Raw genomic sequence first — 16,550 nt, forward strand, 5'->3', positions numbered from 1 at the left:
TCTAATCCCAGATCCTCCACTTTCCAGCCATGCGATCCTCTTGAGCCTTGGCTTTCTCACAGGTGCAGGGCCTTACGAGGATGAAATCAAACAGTGTGCAAAGCACCTGGCACATGAAAGGCTCTAGGTACATGATCATCACCATTCTTATTTTATTCCAGTAGAGATACATATACAAAGCATTTTGGGAACCCTGAAAAGGATTAAGTAGCTTTCCTGGGGTTGGGGAAGGCTTCCTGAAGGAGGTGATGAGGAAGGTAAGGGCCTTGCAGTGCTCTCAGAACCAGTGCCAGTGATAGTCAAGAAATCATGGAGACAAGGCTTGGTGCCAGACAAATGTCCTGTTTTCAGGAAAAGAAAAAGCATGTATACTAGAAATTACATACAACTGGCTTGTGGTCAAGCCCCAGTAAAACTATAGAAAAGAGTACACGAACGGTTCATGAGCATTTGGAAGATTAAAAGTCACCCATGAAAGCCGATGTAGGTTCTTGAAGAAGAAACCAACGAAGCTGATCCATTCTTTGGAAAGGGTTAATAGGCTGGCCAATTAACCAGGGACTGCTACCTGTCCAGTATCTGTGGACTGTAGTCATGGATCTGGTAAGTTCTTCTATGATATGCCTGCAGGACAGCACCACAGTCTCTGACAGAGCCATGGTCACTCTCATTAGTGTGCCTGCGGAAACTTGGGGCACTGCCCACCACTACATCAGAGACCTCCCTCACCCAGAAAGCCTTGGGTGCAACTGGCCACTGCCCCCAGGGAGCCAAGGTGAGCTGCTCACCTCTGCACACAGTGAGACCACCAAAGCCCCTTCCAAACTCTTTTTAAAAATGTCTTTAAAGCCGCTGTTTCTCCTCCTGCCCAGCGGCGCTGGTGGAAACCTAAGAGTGGCGCAATGCTTTGGACAGTGGCCTCTGGGAAGCAGCGCTACAACGTCTGTTTCTCCTGGGGTCAAACGAACAGAAACAGGACCTTTATAAGCCCTTTCTGGGCCCTAAGAGCTCTTATTTGAGAGGCCTCAGGCTGTACCACACATTTAATATAATTTTTACTGGAACAATTTTGAAAGGATTTAATACTTTTGCTTTTAAAATTATTTGGCTAAGAGTAACTCAATTAATTTATGGTTGGATCTAATTTCTCAGTAAACATCAAGCATGTTCAGGAATTCTTGGGAAGTGAAAAAAATCTAACCTACAAATTGTTTTCAAAAGTAATAACATTTTCATGAAGACAAAATTTAACAATTAATGAACTTGACAAGATGTTACACTTTGTAGAAATTTAATTACCACAATAAATTTTGATTTTGTAGTTTTCTTTTCATATTTTAGAGCCAGTAAGTTTTTTGAGGCCTCAAACATTTTCATCAACTCCTGAAACACTCATTGGCCCCAGGCACCATGCCCATTGCTTCAGGACTAAAGAGGACTGAAAGCAGGCACAAGCATTTGGACCTTTTCCCTGGAATGATCAGAAATGATATGTGTGATGTTAACTCTGAGGTTCTGCAGGAACTGAAATGCCTTTGGGACCATACAAGCTACTCCTATGTTTAGGTTATTGTTTTGTACTCTGGTTCACTGAAAAGCAGTGACTGACATAGAATATATATATATATACGTCCATAACCAAAACCTTACTTTGCCAAGCCTCTGGATAAATGAGATTCGAAGATCCCCATACAACTGCTCCTCACTGTGGCCACCCCGCACACCCCATCCCCTGACCCTGTGTGTCTGTTCTCCTGCCCTCATGGGGTGCCCAGTGAGTCCTGATGCTGGCCTGGGTGGGACTCTCACCTAAGCAGGCCACGTGCCGTGGCACTCAGATGCATTCATTTGGGTAGGAAATTGCAGATCCAATTTCAACAGTTAGTCCTTTCTCCTGTTAGAAAAATGTTTCAGGGAGTGGTGAGAAGACTTTTTGGAGACAGACCATCAGTGAGAGTAAGTGAAAACAGCATACAGTTCTCATTAAAAGCAGACTGCATCTTAATGATAACACAGAAGCTTCTCCCTAGAGCCTGCATATGGACTCAAATATTCACGGGAGCAACTTCCCAGAACTAAGAGCCCCCCAGAACATTTCCCACAGGACTCAGGGTCCTCTGAGTAGCCTAAGGTGGTCAAATTCTGACACCTGGGGCTGGACTCGGGGATAAAGAGGACTGTCGGGCTGCTGGCCAGCCACAGGGTCCAGTTGTGCTGTGGGCAGGAAGGACTCTGCTCCTCCCCCCACACCTCAGGCGCGTCAGGGAGAAGACGCATCCCTCTTGCCCACAGAGACCGCACTGCTTAGCTCCCAGCCTCAAGGTCAGATATTCACGGAGCCATGTTTTCCTAGTAGGAGGAGCACTGCACTGAGAGCTGATGCAGTTTGTGAGCCCATTTCTCCACTAGGGCCTGGACGGGTAAATCAGGCTGATGCTGGTCCGCCCCAGATCCACAGAAAGAGAACTGTAAATAGGATGTTATGCTTGCCTGGCCTAGGCGCCGGTTCTAACTCAGCTTGACCTGAAAGGCCCTGTGTTGGGGGTAGCAAGCACTGAATCAGCCATCAATCAAGTGGGTCCTCGTTTCCTGGGAGGCCATAGTCCTTGTGTGCCTAATCCCTGTCAAAAGCCCCAGGGAGGAGGAAGGAAGCACCCAAAGCTGATCACCTCCAACACTTACCAGGGTGTGGCAGTGGGGTCCGGGCTGAGACCTGTGTACTTGGTACTCCCCCACTTGCTGATGTCCCTCCTCTGGAGGCCTCCTGACCCCAGACCCTGTGTGCCTTCCCACCCTTGTTGCTTCTCCAGGGAACCACACAGACTCGGCTCAGCCACGGGGCCGCACTTCTCTTCACGTGGAACATTTGGCCACAGCTCCGCCAAGAATGTAAATGTGGTCTTTATAGAGATGAGGTCGGGGCATTCGCTCCACTCTGAGCCCAGGTGCTGCCGAGTTAGTGTTGGCCTGATGCTCTGGGCAGAGCTGCCCTCTCAGAAGGGGCGCCAAGTTAAACACCACTAGGTACTCTGCACTGGTCCAAAGGGAGCGCTTTGCCCACTGCACACTGAAAACTCAGTTTCATTGACAAAAAAGATATCCATTCTTCACGTTAATATATCTTTGTGGCCTTCTGCACTGAAATTCTGACTTAAAAATATACGGAAAACATCTACTGGTAAATATCTTACATTTAGTCTTGTATTGAAAAGCAAACGTAGTAACGTGTGTGTGGAGGAGGAATGAGTTGGGGAGGTGAACAACTTCAAAAATGTCAGCTTTCATCTATCAAAGGAAACAGAAAGGGATAATCTTCACAGAGCACCTGCCCCAGCTGGCCCCCATGCTGGCCGCTCTTGTGTTCACAACATTCTCAGAACAGCTATGGTCTCCTCCCCATTTCACAGAAGAAGAAATTGAGGCTCAATGAGGACCCAGGCCAAAGTCACACTGTGCAGAGGTGAGGCCATCGACATTGGAGCCGAGGGCTCCTGACTCCAAGTGTGGAGTCCTCCTCCAGCCCTTGCGTCCTCAGCCAGGTCTTCCTCCATCGAGGCCTGACCCTTGCCTGGCCCCCTACGAGGGCATTGTTTATATGGAACCGATATAGATTTTTCACAGTATTATTTATATGTTACAGTTGTGGATTTCTCCTCAAAGTAGGATGCTTTGTCTCTGCTATTTCAAGGGAGCCACATAATTTTACTGCTGATAATTTTTCAATGTTAACTCTTTTTCTGACTAATTTTCATCCATCATTGATGTTTCTGACCTTTGCCACTGGTGCCTTTAATGTGTGAAAAGGAAATGTGTTTGAATGCAGGAGATTTCATAGAGGTCTACTAAGGGTTCTGAGGGAAATTGTGTTTGAATATGTGTTTTCGACAGAAGCTAATGGGGCCTGATTGTCATGTGAAATTCAGTGTACAGACACATACGCACATTTTCTGTAACAGCAGAAAATACTAAACACTTCGACACTATTTGATACCTACTCCATTATTCTAGAAAGCCTTAAAAGAATTACCATGTTTGCCTTTTTTAAAAAAAGAAAAACTTCTTCTACATCATAACAGACACTAGAATAGTTGAAAAATGGGCAAAGAACACCAAAAGGTAAATATGGAAGAAAAAACTCATTAAAGATTTTTAAAAGTTTTATACCTTGACAAAGAACTGTAAATTTTTATGTTTTATTTTGTCGCTGGCTGACTGGCAAAGATTAACATTAGTTCTAAGGACACAGAGCTAAGTCAGCCTGGGTCCCTGATTCTTGAGTTCGCTCTGGTTGGGGAAAAAGAAGAGTACTTTAGTGTGTGAGCTCTGGACACGCCCTGGGTGCATACAACTGCTGGGTCCCTTACCCACCAGGTAACCTCGAGGGGATCCCCTAATGACCACAGGGTCTGCTTTCCTACCTCATAGGAGTGTCAGGAGGGTCAGCTGTGGAAATACGTGCCTCGGACCATAGGAAATGCTCAGTACACACTGGCTATTAATATTACTACTTCAGTCATGACTCTTAGAGCAAGGAGTTTATAACCTGGGACTTTGGGAATCTATTACCTTCTGAAACTGTATACATAATTGTGTGAGTCTGTACATTTTTCTGAATAAAGAATCTAGAACCATCCCCAAATTCGTAAAGGGACTAGTAGCCCCAAAACATTTAAAAACACTTGCCTTTAAATAGAGCCCTTGGTGGAAATGCCAAAGGTAAAACTGAGATCACTGATGGCGCCCACAAAGGCAGCCCCAGCTGGAGCCACGAGGCCAACTGCCACTCCCCCAGCAGCCTCCACAGCCTCTCCCTACGTGGCGCCTCCTTCAAAGGCAGCCTTTACATCTGACAATTCTGCAGCAGTCCTGGCAGCTGTGCAGTAAGAGGCTGGGCTGCTCTCTCTCAGTGGGCGTTATTTTGCAGGCTTCTGCCGGATCTTCCGTCACCAGTATTCGCATCAAACGGCCTCTCCTGTGCTGCTGACTTGGTAAGGAGCTAGGAGGCCTCCCACGCCCACCGGCGCTCTGCTCCAGCTGTTGGGGACAGACTCCCATTCTCTGCCTCCGTCCCTGGGGCTTCAGCTGAACACAACCAAAACCTTTTTCTCCTTCACAAATGCTCTTTCTGGAGGTCTGGCCTCCCCTTCCCCAGGAAGGATACTGAGGGGGTGGTAGGGGAAAGGCGGGAAGTGGCACTGCCAAAGGAAGCAGCTGCTTGTGCCCCATCTGCTACCCAGGGGTGGGGAGTATTGGGTCCTGCCCCATCCTTTGGAGAAGAGGCCTGGCAAAAAGGTAAATGGGTGAGAAGTTTCTCCCTGGAAGATGAAGGGAGAAGCCCCCCGAGTTAACTGTCAGCACCCAAACCAATCTTTCTTCTCGGGGCAATACTGGGCAGTGGGAAGCAAGGAATGAGCGAGACAGCGCCTGGCTTCCCGTCAGGTTCTAGGTGGATGAATGCTCAAACACAAGGCTTCTTCCTGCAAGGCCTCAGGCAGAGCCCACCTGAGATGTCTAACAGAGACCAGAAACCTAAGTCTGTCTGGTTTATAACCATTACCTGTGAACTAGTTGAGCCCAAACACCAGCCAGGAAGGAATGTGAGAAGTGTGACCTGCACCAGAAAAGCTGAGTACACCTGTCACTGATGGGCACCTCCCTTCAACTCCCACAGAAAGAGAAAGGACAGGATCTACAGGAATTCAAGTGGGGAGGAGGTAGTGAGGTCAGCTCCTCCCTCGTTGGGCATCAGAGCAGCCCCACCCTGCCCTGAGCTTCCGCTGCCCAGCACCACATCTGCAGAGGCTGGGACTCAATACACAGTTGTTGAATAAACACACAAATTGATAGAACATATACAATGGTACTTTCTTAGCACTTTCGTCCTTAACCAGTCTCATTGTGGGGATTTTTTGTTTGTTTGTTTATTTTGAGACGGAGTCTCACTCTGTCGCCCAGGTTGGAGTGCAGTGGGGCCATCTTGGCTCACTGAAGCCTCTGCCTCCCGGATTCAAGCGGTTCTCCTGCCTCAGCCTCCCCGGTAGCTGGGACTACAGGTGCCTGCCACCACACCTGGCTAATTTTTTGTATTTTTAGTAGAGATGGGGTTTTACCATATTAGCCAGGATGGTCTCGATCTCCTGACCTTGTGATCCGCCTGCCTCGGCCTCCCAACGTGCTGGGATTATAGGTGTGAGCCACCGCACCCGGCCCTATGGGGAATATTTTGAAGAGACTGAAGCAAAACATGATTTTCTTTCTTGCAGCCATTTTCATCGAATGGCTAGGCCTTGAAGACCTTCTAAAAGTTCCTCAGATCAATGAGAAAGGCCCCAGACTGTCCAGACCCTTGGTGACTCAAGCTTGTACCTTCTTGCTGATGTGACCAACACTGGAACATAAGAAACTGCCTGGGGAGGGCAGAGTTGATGGGCAGGGGTGGTGAGGGCTGAAAGACCTGTGGTATAACACCCATTCCTTCTGACTGGGCTGCCCAAGCTCAGTGGAGTCACAAAGAATCACAGAACCCTCTGGTCTCAGTTTCAGAAGAGAGCCATGGATTGGGCTGTATCCTAGACATCATCCTTTAAGTTTATGAGCCTGCCAGGAAGACCTCAGAATGCATGAGGTCGAGCATCTGGCACTCATTGAGCTTCCTTTGGAAAACACACAGATTGAGCTGAAAGGGAACCTGGCTCCCTAAAAAGACACTTGAAGACCAGTGAGTGAATCCCAGGAATATCCCAAAGTCTCTGGCTACATGGCCAAGGCCCCAGTGACTGTGGAAGTTCATTTAGTAAAAGCTGCAGCAGTCATCACGAAGCACTGTCACTGGAAGGGCAGATGTGGAGTCAGAATTGAAGGGGGCCAACTGCACTTGGCCCCCAGAAACAGTAATCCAGCGGAACCGAGTTTCCCTGCAGAAACAAAGCCATCAGAGCCTGCAGGCACTGACCGATGTTGCCACATTAGTAGGTCCACATCTCTTTTTCCTAATACAATGAACCTGAAAAATACCACCCCAGCAACTTCTCCCCAAATGATCTCAGTAATCCTGACAACGCTGTATGAGGGAAATCTGATCTCCCTTCTACAACTGGAAGAAACTGAGGGCTGGGAGAAGTGAAGAAGCCCAAAGTCACACTGTGAGGCGGGTGAGAGGAGAAAGTGAGCTTGGAGTGTGGGCATCCTGACCCCCGGTCCAAGGCTCTTGTCTTTATAATTATTTATCAAACTCGCAAAATAAAAATTGGTTACCTCAGACTGTGGGCCTATGGCTCACAGCTGGAGCCTCATCGGAGGTTGTGCCTGCTTGAGGTGCAGCTGGGGGTGTGGCCTGGTGACAGGCAGGTCTGTGATGTATATGCATGTCTGTGTCCCCAGGCCCATGGAGAGACTGCCTGCAGGCCCTGGAGGATGGCCACGACACCAGTTCCATCTACCTGGTGAAGCCGGAGAACACCAACCGCCTCATGCAGGTGTGGTGCGACCAGAGACACGACCCCGGGGGCTGGACTGTCATCCAGAGACGCCTGGATGGCTCTGTTAACTTCTTCAGGAACTGGGAGACGTACAAGGTGAGACCCGGCAGGGGCTGTCTGTGCTGCCCACAAGGTGACTGGCCCACCCCAAGAGAGGCCTGAGCGACCAGTAGAAGAGCCCACTCAGAGGTACATGCTGACCAAGTCCAGGCCAGTGCGGCCCCAACAGCACACATACCTGAGGCAAGAAGGATGCAGACAGGGCCACTGTGCAAACCCACCAGGAGTAGTGAGAACCAGCTCCTCCTCTGACTGCTGCTAGCAACTGCTGCAGGATAAGAGTTAGTAGAGCAGACCACCACAGCCCCACAGGACAGGGTGAGAGTTTAGAAATGCTGGTATAGGGGCCCAGGAGTGGGGAGCATTTCATTCCCAACAGGGGTTTCCATGGAGAAAGACCTGCTCTCAAAGCCCAGAAGGGGCAAGTCCCAAAAGGCTCCCAGTCCCTGGGAGAATCCCCCAGAGAGTCCTGGTAGGGAACTGTGGCAATGTTCAAGTCCTAATTCCAGGCTCATCCTCTGGGCTCCCCGCTTCCCAGGGAGTTGAAATGCTCATCTGTGTAGCAGGGAAAGTTGCCAGGACTCAGACATACATGGTTCTTCACCCTCTAAACAGAGGTGGCACTAAGGAAGGCAAGAGTGGCTCGGTTTGCCAAGTGCCCAACCCATGCCAGCACCATGCTAAGGGCTTTCATGCGTTATTTTGTTTAATCTTGTATCAACCCCCTGAGGGAGGTTATGTTATGGACCCAGCTTACAGGTGAAAGTGTGGAGTAATTTGCTCAGGGTTGCAAAGCCAGCAATTGGCCCAGTAGTGACTGCAGCTGAGGCCTCTGACACTGAAGCTCACAAACTGCCTGAAGCCATGATGCCTTGCACACATGGCTCTGCCATGCCGGTGGATACCACTAGATTGTAGACCTAGAGGGGAGCCCCAGTGGATGGGACACATGCGTCACGGCTCACACCTGTCTGGTGCATTAGAGTTTACACGTGACCCTCACACACAGCCCATCTCCAGAGAAGGAGGTGAAGCTCCGTGAAGGTCAGGGATTTGTCTGAGGAATGCTTGCTGCGTGCCTACTGAGTGCCAGGCCCTCCACTTGCCCCAGCACACATGTTCCTGCAGCAAGCCTGTGGGGAAGGTAATGTAGCCTCCCTGACGTAAGAACGAGGAATCTGGGGTTCACGTGATGCCTGGCACAGGATAGGCACTCTACATATTTTGAATAATGTGTGAGTCACAGAGAGGTTCAGTGGTAGAGTAGGGGTCTGAACCAGGTCTGCTTCATGCTCTGCATGTTTCCCAGGCCCCTCTATCCAGGGCTGAGTGTCCGACAGCCAGGCCTGCTGGCTGCAGGCACTGTAGGCCCCACATTAACACTCTCCCGGGTTTTCCCCAGCAAGGGTTTGGGAACATTGATGGCGAATACTGGCTGGGCCTGGAGAACATTTACTGGCTGACGAACCAAGGCAACTACAAACTCCTGGTGACCATGGAGGACTGGTCCGGCCGCAAAGTCTTTGCAGAATACGCCAGCTTCCGCCTGGAACCTGAGAGCGAGTATTATAAGCTGCGGCTGGGGCGCTACCACGGCAATGCGGGTGACTCCTTTACATGGCACAATGGCAAGCAGTTCACCACCCTGGACAGAGATCACGATGTTTACACAGGTAGGAAAAGTGGAGTCAAACCCAGGTGCAGGGCAGGGAAAAGAGGTCAACCACAGCCAGAGCCCCTGACTCCAGGGCTTGGAAATGGGAAGATCCCAGGGTGATAAGCAGCTGGGCCAAGCTGCCTGACCCTGTTACCACCCCCTGAGGGTCCCTTCTCCTGCCCACAGGTCCCCTTTACAAAGCTGGGTCAGAGTGGCATTGACAAATTTTTAAAAATGGGGTGAGGAGACATAAAGAGGTATACAAATCACACGTACTAGGGCCAACTGGGGCCAATGCAGAAAGACATGTATTGGGCTGTGGCCTCACCACCTCTGTCCAAGGCACCTGGTATAGAGCTAACCAACTGCGCAGGCTCTGGGCCACACACCTGGGCTCCAGTGCTGGTCCCACCTCCTACCAGCCATGTGTCCTTGGGCATGCTGCTAAATCTCCCTGGGTCTCGGTTTCTGCATCTGAAAAGAAGGACAAGAACTACCTTGCAGGGTAGGGAGAAGGGTAAAGAGAATGTACCTAAAGTGCTTTGTCTAGGATTTGGCACACAGCGAGGGCCCCACACCAGCTGGCTTTCTTCATGGTCACTGTTACTGCATGTAATGCTAGGGCAGTGCTGAGAGAAAGCTATTAAGAGGAAAGCAGATAGGAGAGAGAAAGTGATTTGTCTAAGACCACATGCTTCAAATCTAGGTCTTTACTAAGAAGTCTTTATTAAACAAAAAAACAAGAGAAAAAACAGAAAATTAGAAGAAACATAGATATGGTCCGGCCCCGAGTCCAGATATCAGACTCCCACATAGTTAATGTCTCCCCAGGGCCAACACCCAGTTTCTTGAGATGAAGCCCTCTCGGCCCTGCCACGCTCCTCACTGAGGCTGGCACCACCTGACGGCTGATGCCGCCCCCAGGCTCAGGCTGTCTGCTCTCATGGGCAAACCCAGTCCTCTCCTGCCTACGTTTCCTATGTGGTATTGGTCAGAAGGCTACTCCCTCCCACTTGAGAAGCGAGCTCACAAGACTGTCCTACAAATGGCTTGCACTTCAGGCAGGCCCTGAAACCTACACACTAAGGTGGAGGGGATCCTCCATGCCAGGTCCCCATGGCAGCCACATTCTGAAGGGTAATTCTCCCAACATCAGGGGACAGGAAGGACATGACTTGCCCATCCCTACATCACACAGATACCTTGTCCACCTACTGACACTGAACTGGCCCAGCCCGAAGGGGCCCTGGAGGAGGAGCAGGCCCTTGTTCTGAAGCAGTAGGGCTGCCGAGGCTTCTAGAAGAGCAGGGCAGGAGGATGACCTTCAGAGCTGGTCAGACCCTGGGACACGGGGCTGCTACAGCCTTTCTGGAGGGCTGCCTCCTTAGGGAGCGGAAAGTGTGTTCTATGATCCAAACTCAGATCTAGCCAGCAACAAAATCAGTGGCTGGCAAGTTCCTTGTCCCCGGAGGTGTGTGGGGCCTCCGCTGGCAAAGAGGAGGCTGGTTATGGTGTGCCCAAGGATCTCCCTGCTATACCAGTCCAACACTGCCACTTGGTCCCTGTGGCCTGGAATCATGACCCAGAAGGACCCCCAGAAAAACTCTGGGAAAACCTGGGCTGCAGCTCCCCCCTTGCTTTCTGCCTCAGACTGAGTGTGACCTCCTCACCTCATCCCATGGCCTCGGCCACCTGCTCTGTTGGGCCCTCCAACCCACAATCCTGACTGGAGCAGCCCCTCCCCTGAGTACAGGGTCCCCAAGCGAGGCCTAGTCAGGAAAGTGGGGACCCCCCTTCACTAAGAGCAATGCTGGCAGATAGTGGCCCCCTCTCCTCCTGCCACAGAGTGCACTGCCCCTGCATGCCCGCGCGCACCTTCCCACAGTTTTTACTGTTGTTCTGAACTGCTTGTCCTTGGCAGCAAAATTCAGCATGATGTGATAATGCCAAGAGTTTTATGGAAATACCTTTCCTTTGTGAAGTAATATAAAAAATTTTTTGGATGGAATACAAGCCAGGGAGGACTGGAGGAGCATTTCTTCTTAAACACTTCCTTTGTCATTCTATGAAGACTCCTGACCCAACCGTTTCAACTCTAAAAATTCCTAAAGAAAAGCTTTTCTCCCTCCCTGCCCACCTCAGGCCATCTCCATTTCCTATCAGAACACAAAGTGTGGAGTTCCCTTGGGGCCTCCTTTGCACCCAAGCCCTGGCTAAGTGTCAAGTACGCATCCTCATTCAATCCTCAGAGCCCTCCTGTGCGGCAGGCGTCATTTTTATTCTCATTTTACAGATGAGGATACAGTGGCTGGGAGAGGTTAAGTCACTTGTCTGAGATCACACAGCTAGTTAGTTATAAAGCTGAGCCTCAAAGGTAGGCCTGATGCATGGCCTCTCACCACCCATGGAGACGGGTCCACCTCCCAAGCGTTTCTGCTCCAGATGCCTCCCAGAGAGGGTTTTGCTGAAAGCCCTGAGCAAACTATGGACACAGGTAGAATGGCCTCCTCCCAGACACGCTCTCACTGCCTTCTCTCTTGCAGGAAACTGTGCCCACTACCAGAAGGGAGGCTGGTGGTATAACGCCTGTGCCCACTCCAACCTCAACGGGGTCTGGTACCGCGGGGGCCATTACCGGAGCCGCTACCAGGACGGAGTCTACTGGGCTGAGTTCCGAGGAGGCTCTTACTCACTCAAGAAAGTGGTTATGATGATCCGACCGAACCCCAACACCTTCCACTAAGCCAGCTCCCCCTCCTGACCTCTCATGGCCATTGCCAGGAGCCCACCCTGGTCACACTGGCCACAGCACAAAGAACAACTCCTCACCAGTTCATCCTGAGGCTGGGAGGACCGGGATGCTGGATTCTGTTTTCCGAAGTCACTGCAGCAGATGATGGAACTGAATCGATACAGTGTTTTCTATCCCTCCTACTTTCCTTCACACCAGACAGCCCCTCATGTCTCCAGGACAGGACAGGACTACAGACAACTCTTTAAATAAATTAAGTCTCTACAATAAAAACACAACTGCAAAATACCTTCATAATATACATGTGTATGAGCCTCCCTTGTGCACATATGTATATACCACATATATATGCATTTAGATATACATCACATGTGATATATCTAGATCCATATATAGGGTTGCCTTACATACCTAAACACACATACATTCAGTTCTCAGATGTTGAAGCTGTCACCAGAAGCTTTGCTCTTAGGAGAAAAGCATTTCATTAGTGTTGTATTACTTGAGTCTAAGGGTAGATCACAGACTGTGGCTCAACTGAAAGGATCACCCTTGGCATCCGTGTGCCTGGATTCTTCCAGGATGTCTACAATGCTAACCTCTCACATAGAGGTTCCCAGCTTCTTCTCTTAAGAACCCCTTTTGGCACCTAATCAAATTTCAAAATCCCTCCCGCTCCATTTTCATACTTTTCCCCATTCTCAGGACTTTTCACCATCCATCACCCACTTATCCTTTATTTGACACCATTCATTAAGTGCCTTCTGTGTGTCGGTCCCTGGCCATTCACCGCAGTTCAAGGGCCCCTTTCTGCTCTGTTGTGCTCCTCGCCTACCTACTCCTTGCCTTTTCTGTCACACAGCCCCTTCTTTCCAGGCAAGATTCCTCAGCTTCTGAGTAGGAAACACTCTGGGCTCCAGGTTTCTGGTTGGGAAGGGAAGGCCAGGCCAAAAGCTCCACTGGTCACACAGATAATGTACTCGCAGTTTTGTATCTTCCATTCACACTTTAGCCTACATGTCATTTTAGTCTTCACACAAATAATAACCTATCTGGCCAGGAGATAATCGGTTGAACAGAAGTCATCAGATCATCACAGCCCCCAGCTGGCTACAGACCAGAGGTTCCACGCTCTCAGGCTGACTAGAGTCCGCATCTCATCTCCAAACTACACTTCCCTGGAGAACAAGTGCCACAAAAATGAAAATGGGCCACTTCTCAGGAGTTGCTGAATAATCAGGGGTCACCGGACCCCTCGGTTGATGCACTGCAGCATGGTGGCTTTCTGAGCCCTGTTGGCCACGAAGTGTCAGCCTCAGCACTCCCAGGACTATTGCCAAGGAGGGGCAAGGGATGAGTCAAGAAGGTGAGACCCTTCCCGGTGGGCACGTGGGCCAGGCTGTGTGAGATGTTGGATGTTTGGTACTGTCCATGTCTGGGTGTGTGCCTATTACCTCAGCATTTCTCACAAAGTGTACCATGTAGCATGTTTTGTGTATATAAAAGGGAGGGTTTTAAAAAATATATATTCCCAGATTATCCTTGTAATGACACGAATCTGCAATAAAAGCCATCAGTGCTATTTGGATGTATCTACACTCTGTGTTACTGCTTTAGAATGCCTTCTGGGGGTCTCCCATATCAGAGCCTCTTTAAGTAAAACCAGGAGGAGATTTGGCACCAGGACACACACCAGAATCATTTAAATCACACTCACCCTATCTCTGGTTACCACTTATACCCTCAGCCTCCCGAGTAGCTGGGACCACAGTAGTACCACAATAGTACTTCAGGCCAAGATGGCTCTCTGGAGCTCCACTTCCTCACATCCAGCTGTGTCCTGGATTTCTCCACCGGATGTCCTCCAAGCACCTTACAGGCAGTGCACTTAATGCCTGACACATCTTTCTTCTAGGTCTGGTCCCTTTTCACCAAATGGCACCAGGTACTCAATTGCTCAGATCAAAAACAAGGACCTCTCCCTTCCCCTGCCAAGGACAATCCATCCCTCCATGCCAAGCTATCTTGCCTGCCTTAGCATAGGGTCTCATCTCCTCTGCCTTCAACTACTGCACCAGGCTCCAGACCAGGACTCTCCATCTCCCTCATTCCAATCCAACTTCCACACTAGCCGCTAGAACTGTTTCCTTGTAAAACAAATCTGTGGGTTGGGAATTGGTTCTAGGCATGACAGGAAATCCCAAAAGTTAAAGGAAAAGACTAAAAGATACAACTTTTTTCAGAACTCCAATTTTCTGCTTTCCAAGAAACAAAACAAAAAATAAAACGTGACCAAGATTAAAAGGCAAATATCGAATAAGAGAAAAATATTTGAAACATATATAGCAAATACAGAATATTCATGCTATGCTAAAACCTCTTTCAAATCAAGAAAGATGCAAATCCTGTAACAGAAAACTTGGCAAAGTACATGTACACAGGAGAAGACTCACAAATGGCCAGTAAACAAGATGTCAACCTCAGTAGTAATCAGAGAGGTGCTCTAAGTGAAGGACAAACCATGACGTGTTGCCTCTCAGATTGGCAAAGATGAAAAAAATGCCAATATCTATGTTGACAAGGGAATGGACAGATGTGTGCACTATGGATGGACGTATAAATTGACTCCATATTGTTGAAGAGTAATTTGCCAGTGTATATAGCGAAATTGTAAATGCACTTATACCCAGGGCCCCAGCAATCCTTCTACCTAATGACCAAGTGACATAACCATATGATAGCTTTTTCTAGTAAAGCTGCAGTTAGAGAGAGATGCACTGATACGCACTGAAGCCTACCATGTGCTTAGAAACAGGCGTGTGTGGCCAGACACGGTGGCTCACGCCCGTAATCCCAACACTTTGGGAGGCCAAGGCGAGGGGATCATGAGGTCAGGAGATCGAGACCATCCTGGCTAACACAGTGAAACCCCGTCTCTACTAGAAATACAAAAAATTAGCCGGGCGTGATGGTGGGCGCCTGTAGTGCCAGCTACTGGGGAGGCTGAGGCAGGAGAATGGCGTGAACCTGGGAGGCGGAGCTTGCAGTGAGCCAAAATCGCACCACTGCACTCCAGCCTGGGATACAGCAAGATTGTGTCTCAAAAAAAAAAAAAAAAAAAAGAAAGAAAGAAAAGAAAAGAAAAAGAAACAGGTGCATACGCGCGCGCGTGTATGTGTGCACATGCGTGTGTGCATGTGTGTGTTTTACGTCACCTTCACAGAAGCTCTGTGAAGGAGGGATCATTATTCTCACTTTACAAAAGAGGCAAAAATGAGGCCTGAAGTCAGACTGCTGGTAAGAATGCCCAGCAGCAATTAATCCAGAAGGTGCTGGGTGTCAGGCACCAAGTAAGAGTTCTCAACTCTCTTCTCCTAAGCCCCTAGTCAGTTGTTGGGATCACAGTGGAATCTGAATGCTATTTGAGGAAAATATCTTAATCTTGGCCCAGGCTATCATCACCCCTCCACACACATCTGGAGTGGAGCGTGTGAGACATAGGGAACAAGAGCAAAGGAAAACAAGGCCCAACTTTACTGGTCACTGGTCTTGGCTCCAAAACCCCAAACAGAGAGCTCTGGAAAGCCATGCAGGACACTGCAGAGCCATCCTTTTTCTAAACTAGTTAGGATTCAAATGAAAGCAGGTCATGATACCAGCTATTTCTCCCAAACCCCATCTCAATACCCAAGCCTGAATCTTAATCAAACCACACCCAGGCTATATAGAAGGAGAGGAAGGAATCAGCTCATCAGAGATGTGGAGAAAATGAAAGGTGGGGGTCAGCTCACTAAGCTGGTGGCATGGAAGAAGAGCATGGGGCAGGAGGGCTCTGTCCAACCCTAGCCTGGGTACCCAGTGAACTGCTCTACCTGCCAGCAAAGACAGCCAGTCAGCATCCTGGGGACTTGCCAACCAGACCATCCTTTCCTATCCCATCAGTGACCTTTTAAGGCCTACAATCACAGGAGTCCTCCTATTACTAAGTTCTCCATGTGGCTGCATTGCATTTGCAGACCCAGAAGGAAGTCAACAAAGCCCAGACTTTCTCCTGCCCCAGGCAAACCCCTGCATCCCAGTTTTAGCCAATACCTTGGTCTCTTGGGTGACAAGGGGCACCCACCTGCTGGGCTTGTGTGGGGAACAGGGCCAGAAGACAGTGATGTTTTCTGAGCAAGCGACACTGAACAAGACCCTCTCCCCCAAATCTTGCCAATTTGAGCAAGACTGAAAGAGAAACCTTCGAATTACTGAAAACAATGGTAATGGGAGTGTACCATGCTCACAGTTCACACTCTTAGGGGGTTCAAGGTGTCCTCTCTGATTTCCCAAGATCCCCTTGTCTGTTTCACACAGACTTGTCAAGACTCTGATTATAGTAAGAGAAACCCACATGACCAGATTAAGTCAAAAATGGAAGCTTTTAAGTGTAACAACATGTTTAAAAGGTGCTCTTTCTGCCTCAATTTTATCTGAGACTTCAAAGGCTAAGGACAAGATAAAGCTGCAAGATCATCCCTGCAAAGGGCATGGCCCCGCACTGGCTCTCCAGCATTAGCTGACGGCTTCCCTGACGCTGCGTGAGAAGTACAGAAAGAAGGTC

The 16,550-nt window shown here is 49.3% G+C and overlaps 2 protein-coding genes and 1 long non-coding RNA gene across 53 annotated transcripts in view; 1 reads left to right on the top strand and 2 right to left on the bottom strand.

Annotated features, from left to right (window-relative positions):
- Positions 1 to 13,545, top strand: part of ANGPTL2 (angiopoietin like 2) — a 36,882-nt gene extending 23,337 nt beyond the window's left edge. Inside the window, 6 exon segments of one of the 2 annotated variants that reach the window (NM_001109811.3) lie at positions 1,660 to 1,718; positions 3,213 to 3,227; positions 4,796 to 4,850; positions 7,379 to 7,574; positions 8,941 to 9,211; positions 11,739 to 12,753. In NM_001109811.3, coding sequence (NP_001103281.1) covers positions 1,660 to 1,718; positions 3,213 to 3,227; positions 4,796 to 4,850; positions 7,379 to 7,574; positions 8,941 to 9,211; positions 11,739 to 11,938 — 796 coding nt within the window. In that variant the 3' untranslated portion in view covers positions 11,939 to 12,753. 2 annotated transcript variants of the gene reach the window in all.
- RALGPS1 (Ral GEF with PH domain and SH3 binding motif 1) overlaps positions 1 to 16,550 on the bottom strand; it is a 309,094-nt gene that overhangs the window by 124,615 nt on the left and 167,929 nt on the right. The window lies entirely within an intron of this gene.
- Positions 1,281 to 15,083, bottom strand: LOC144335111 (uncharacterized). Its single transcript, XR_013405559.1, has 2 exons — positions 14,975 to 15,083; positions 1,281 to 6,020 (listed from the first exon to the last, which is right to left on the bottom strand). It is a non-coding gene; the product is annotated as an uncharacterized LOC144335111 (long non-coding RNA).

This window comes from Macaca mulatta, chromosome 15, assembly GCF_049350105.2.
Source record: "Macaca mulatta isolate MMU2019108-1 chromosome 15, T2T-MMU8v2.0, whole genome shotgun sequence".
Lineage (NCBI taxonomy): Eukaryota > Metazoa > Chordata > Mammalia > Primates > Cercopithecidae > Macaca > Macaca mulatta.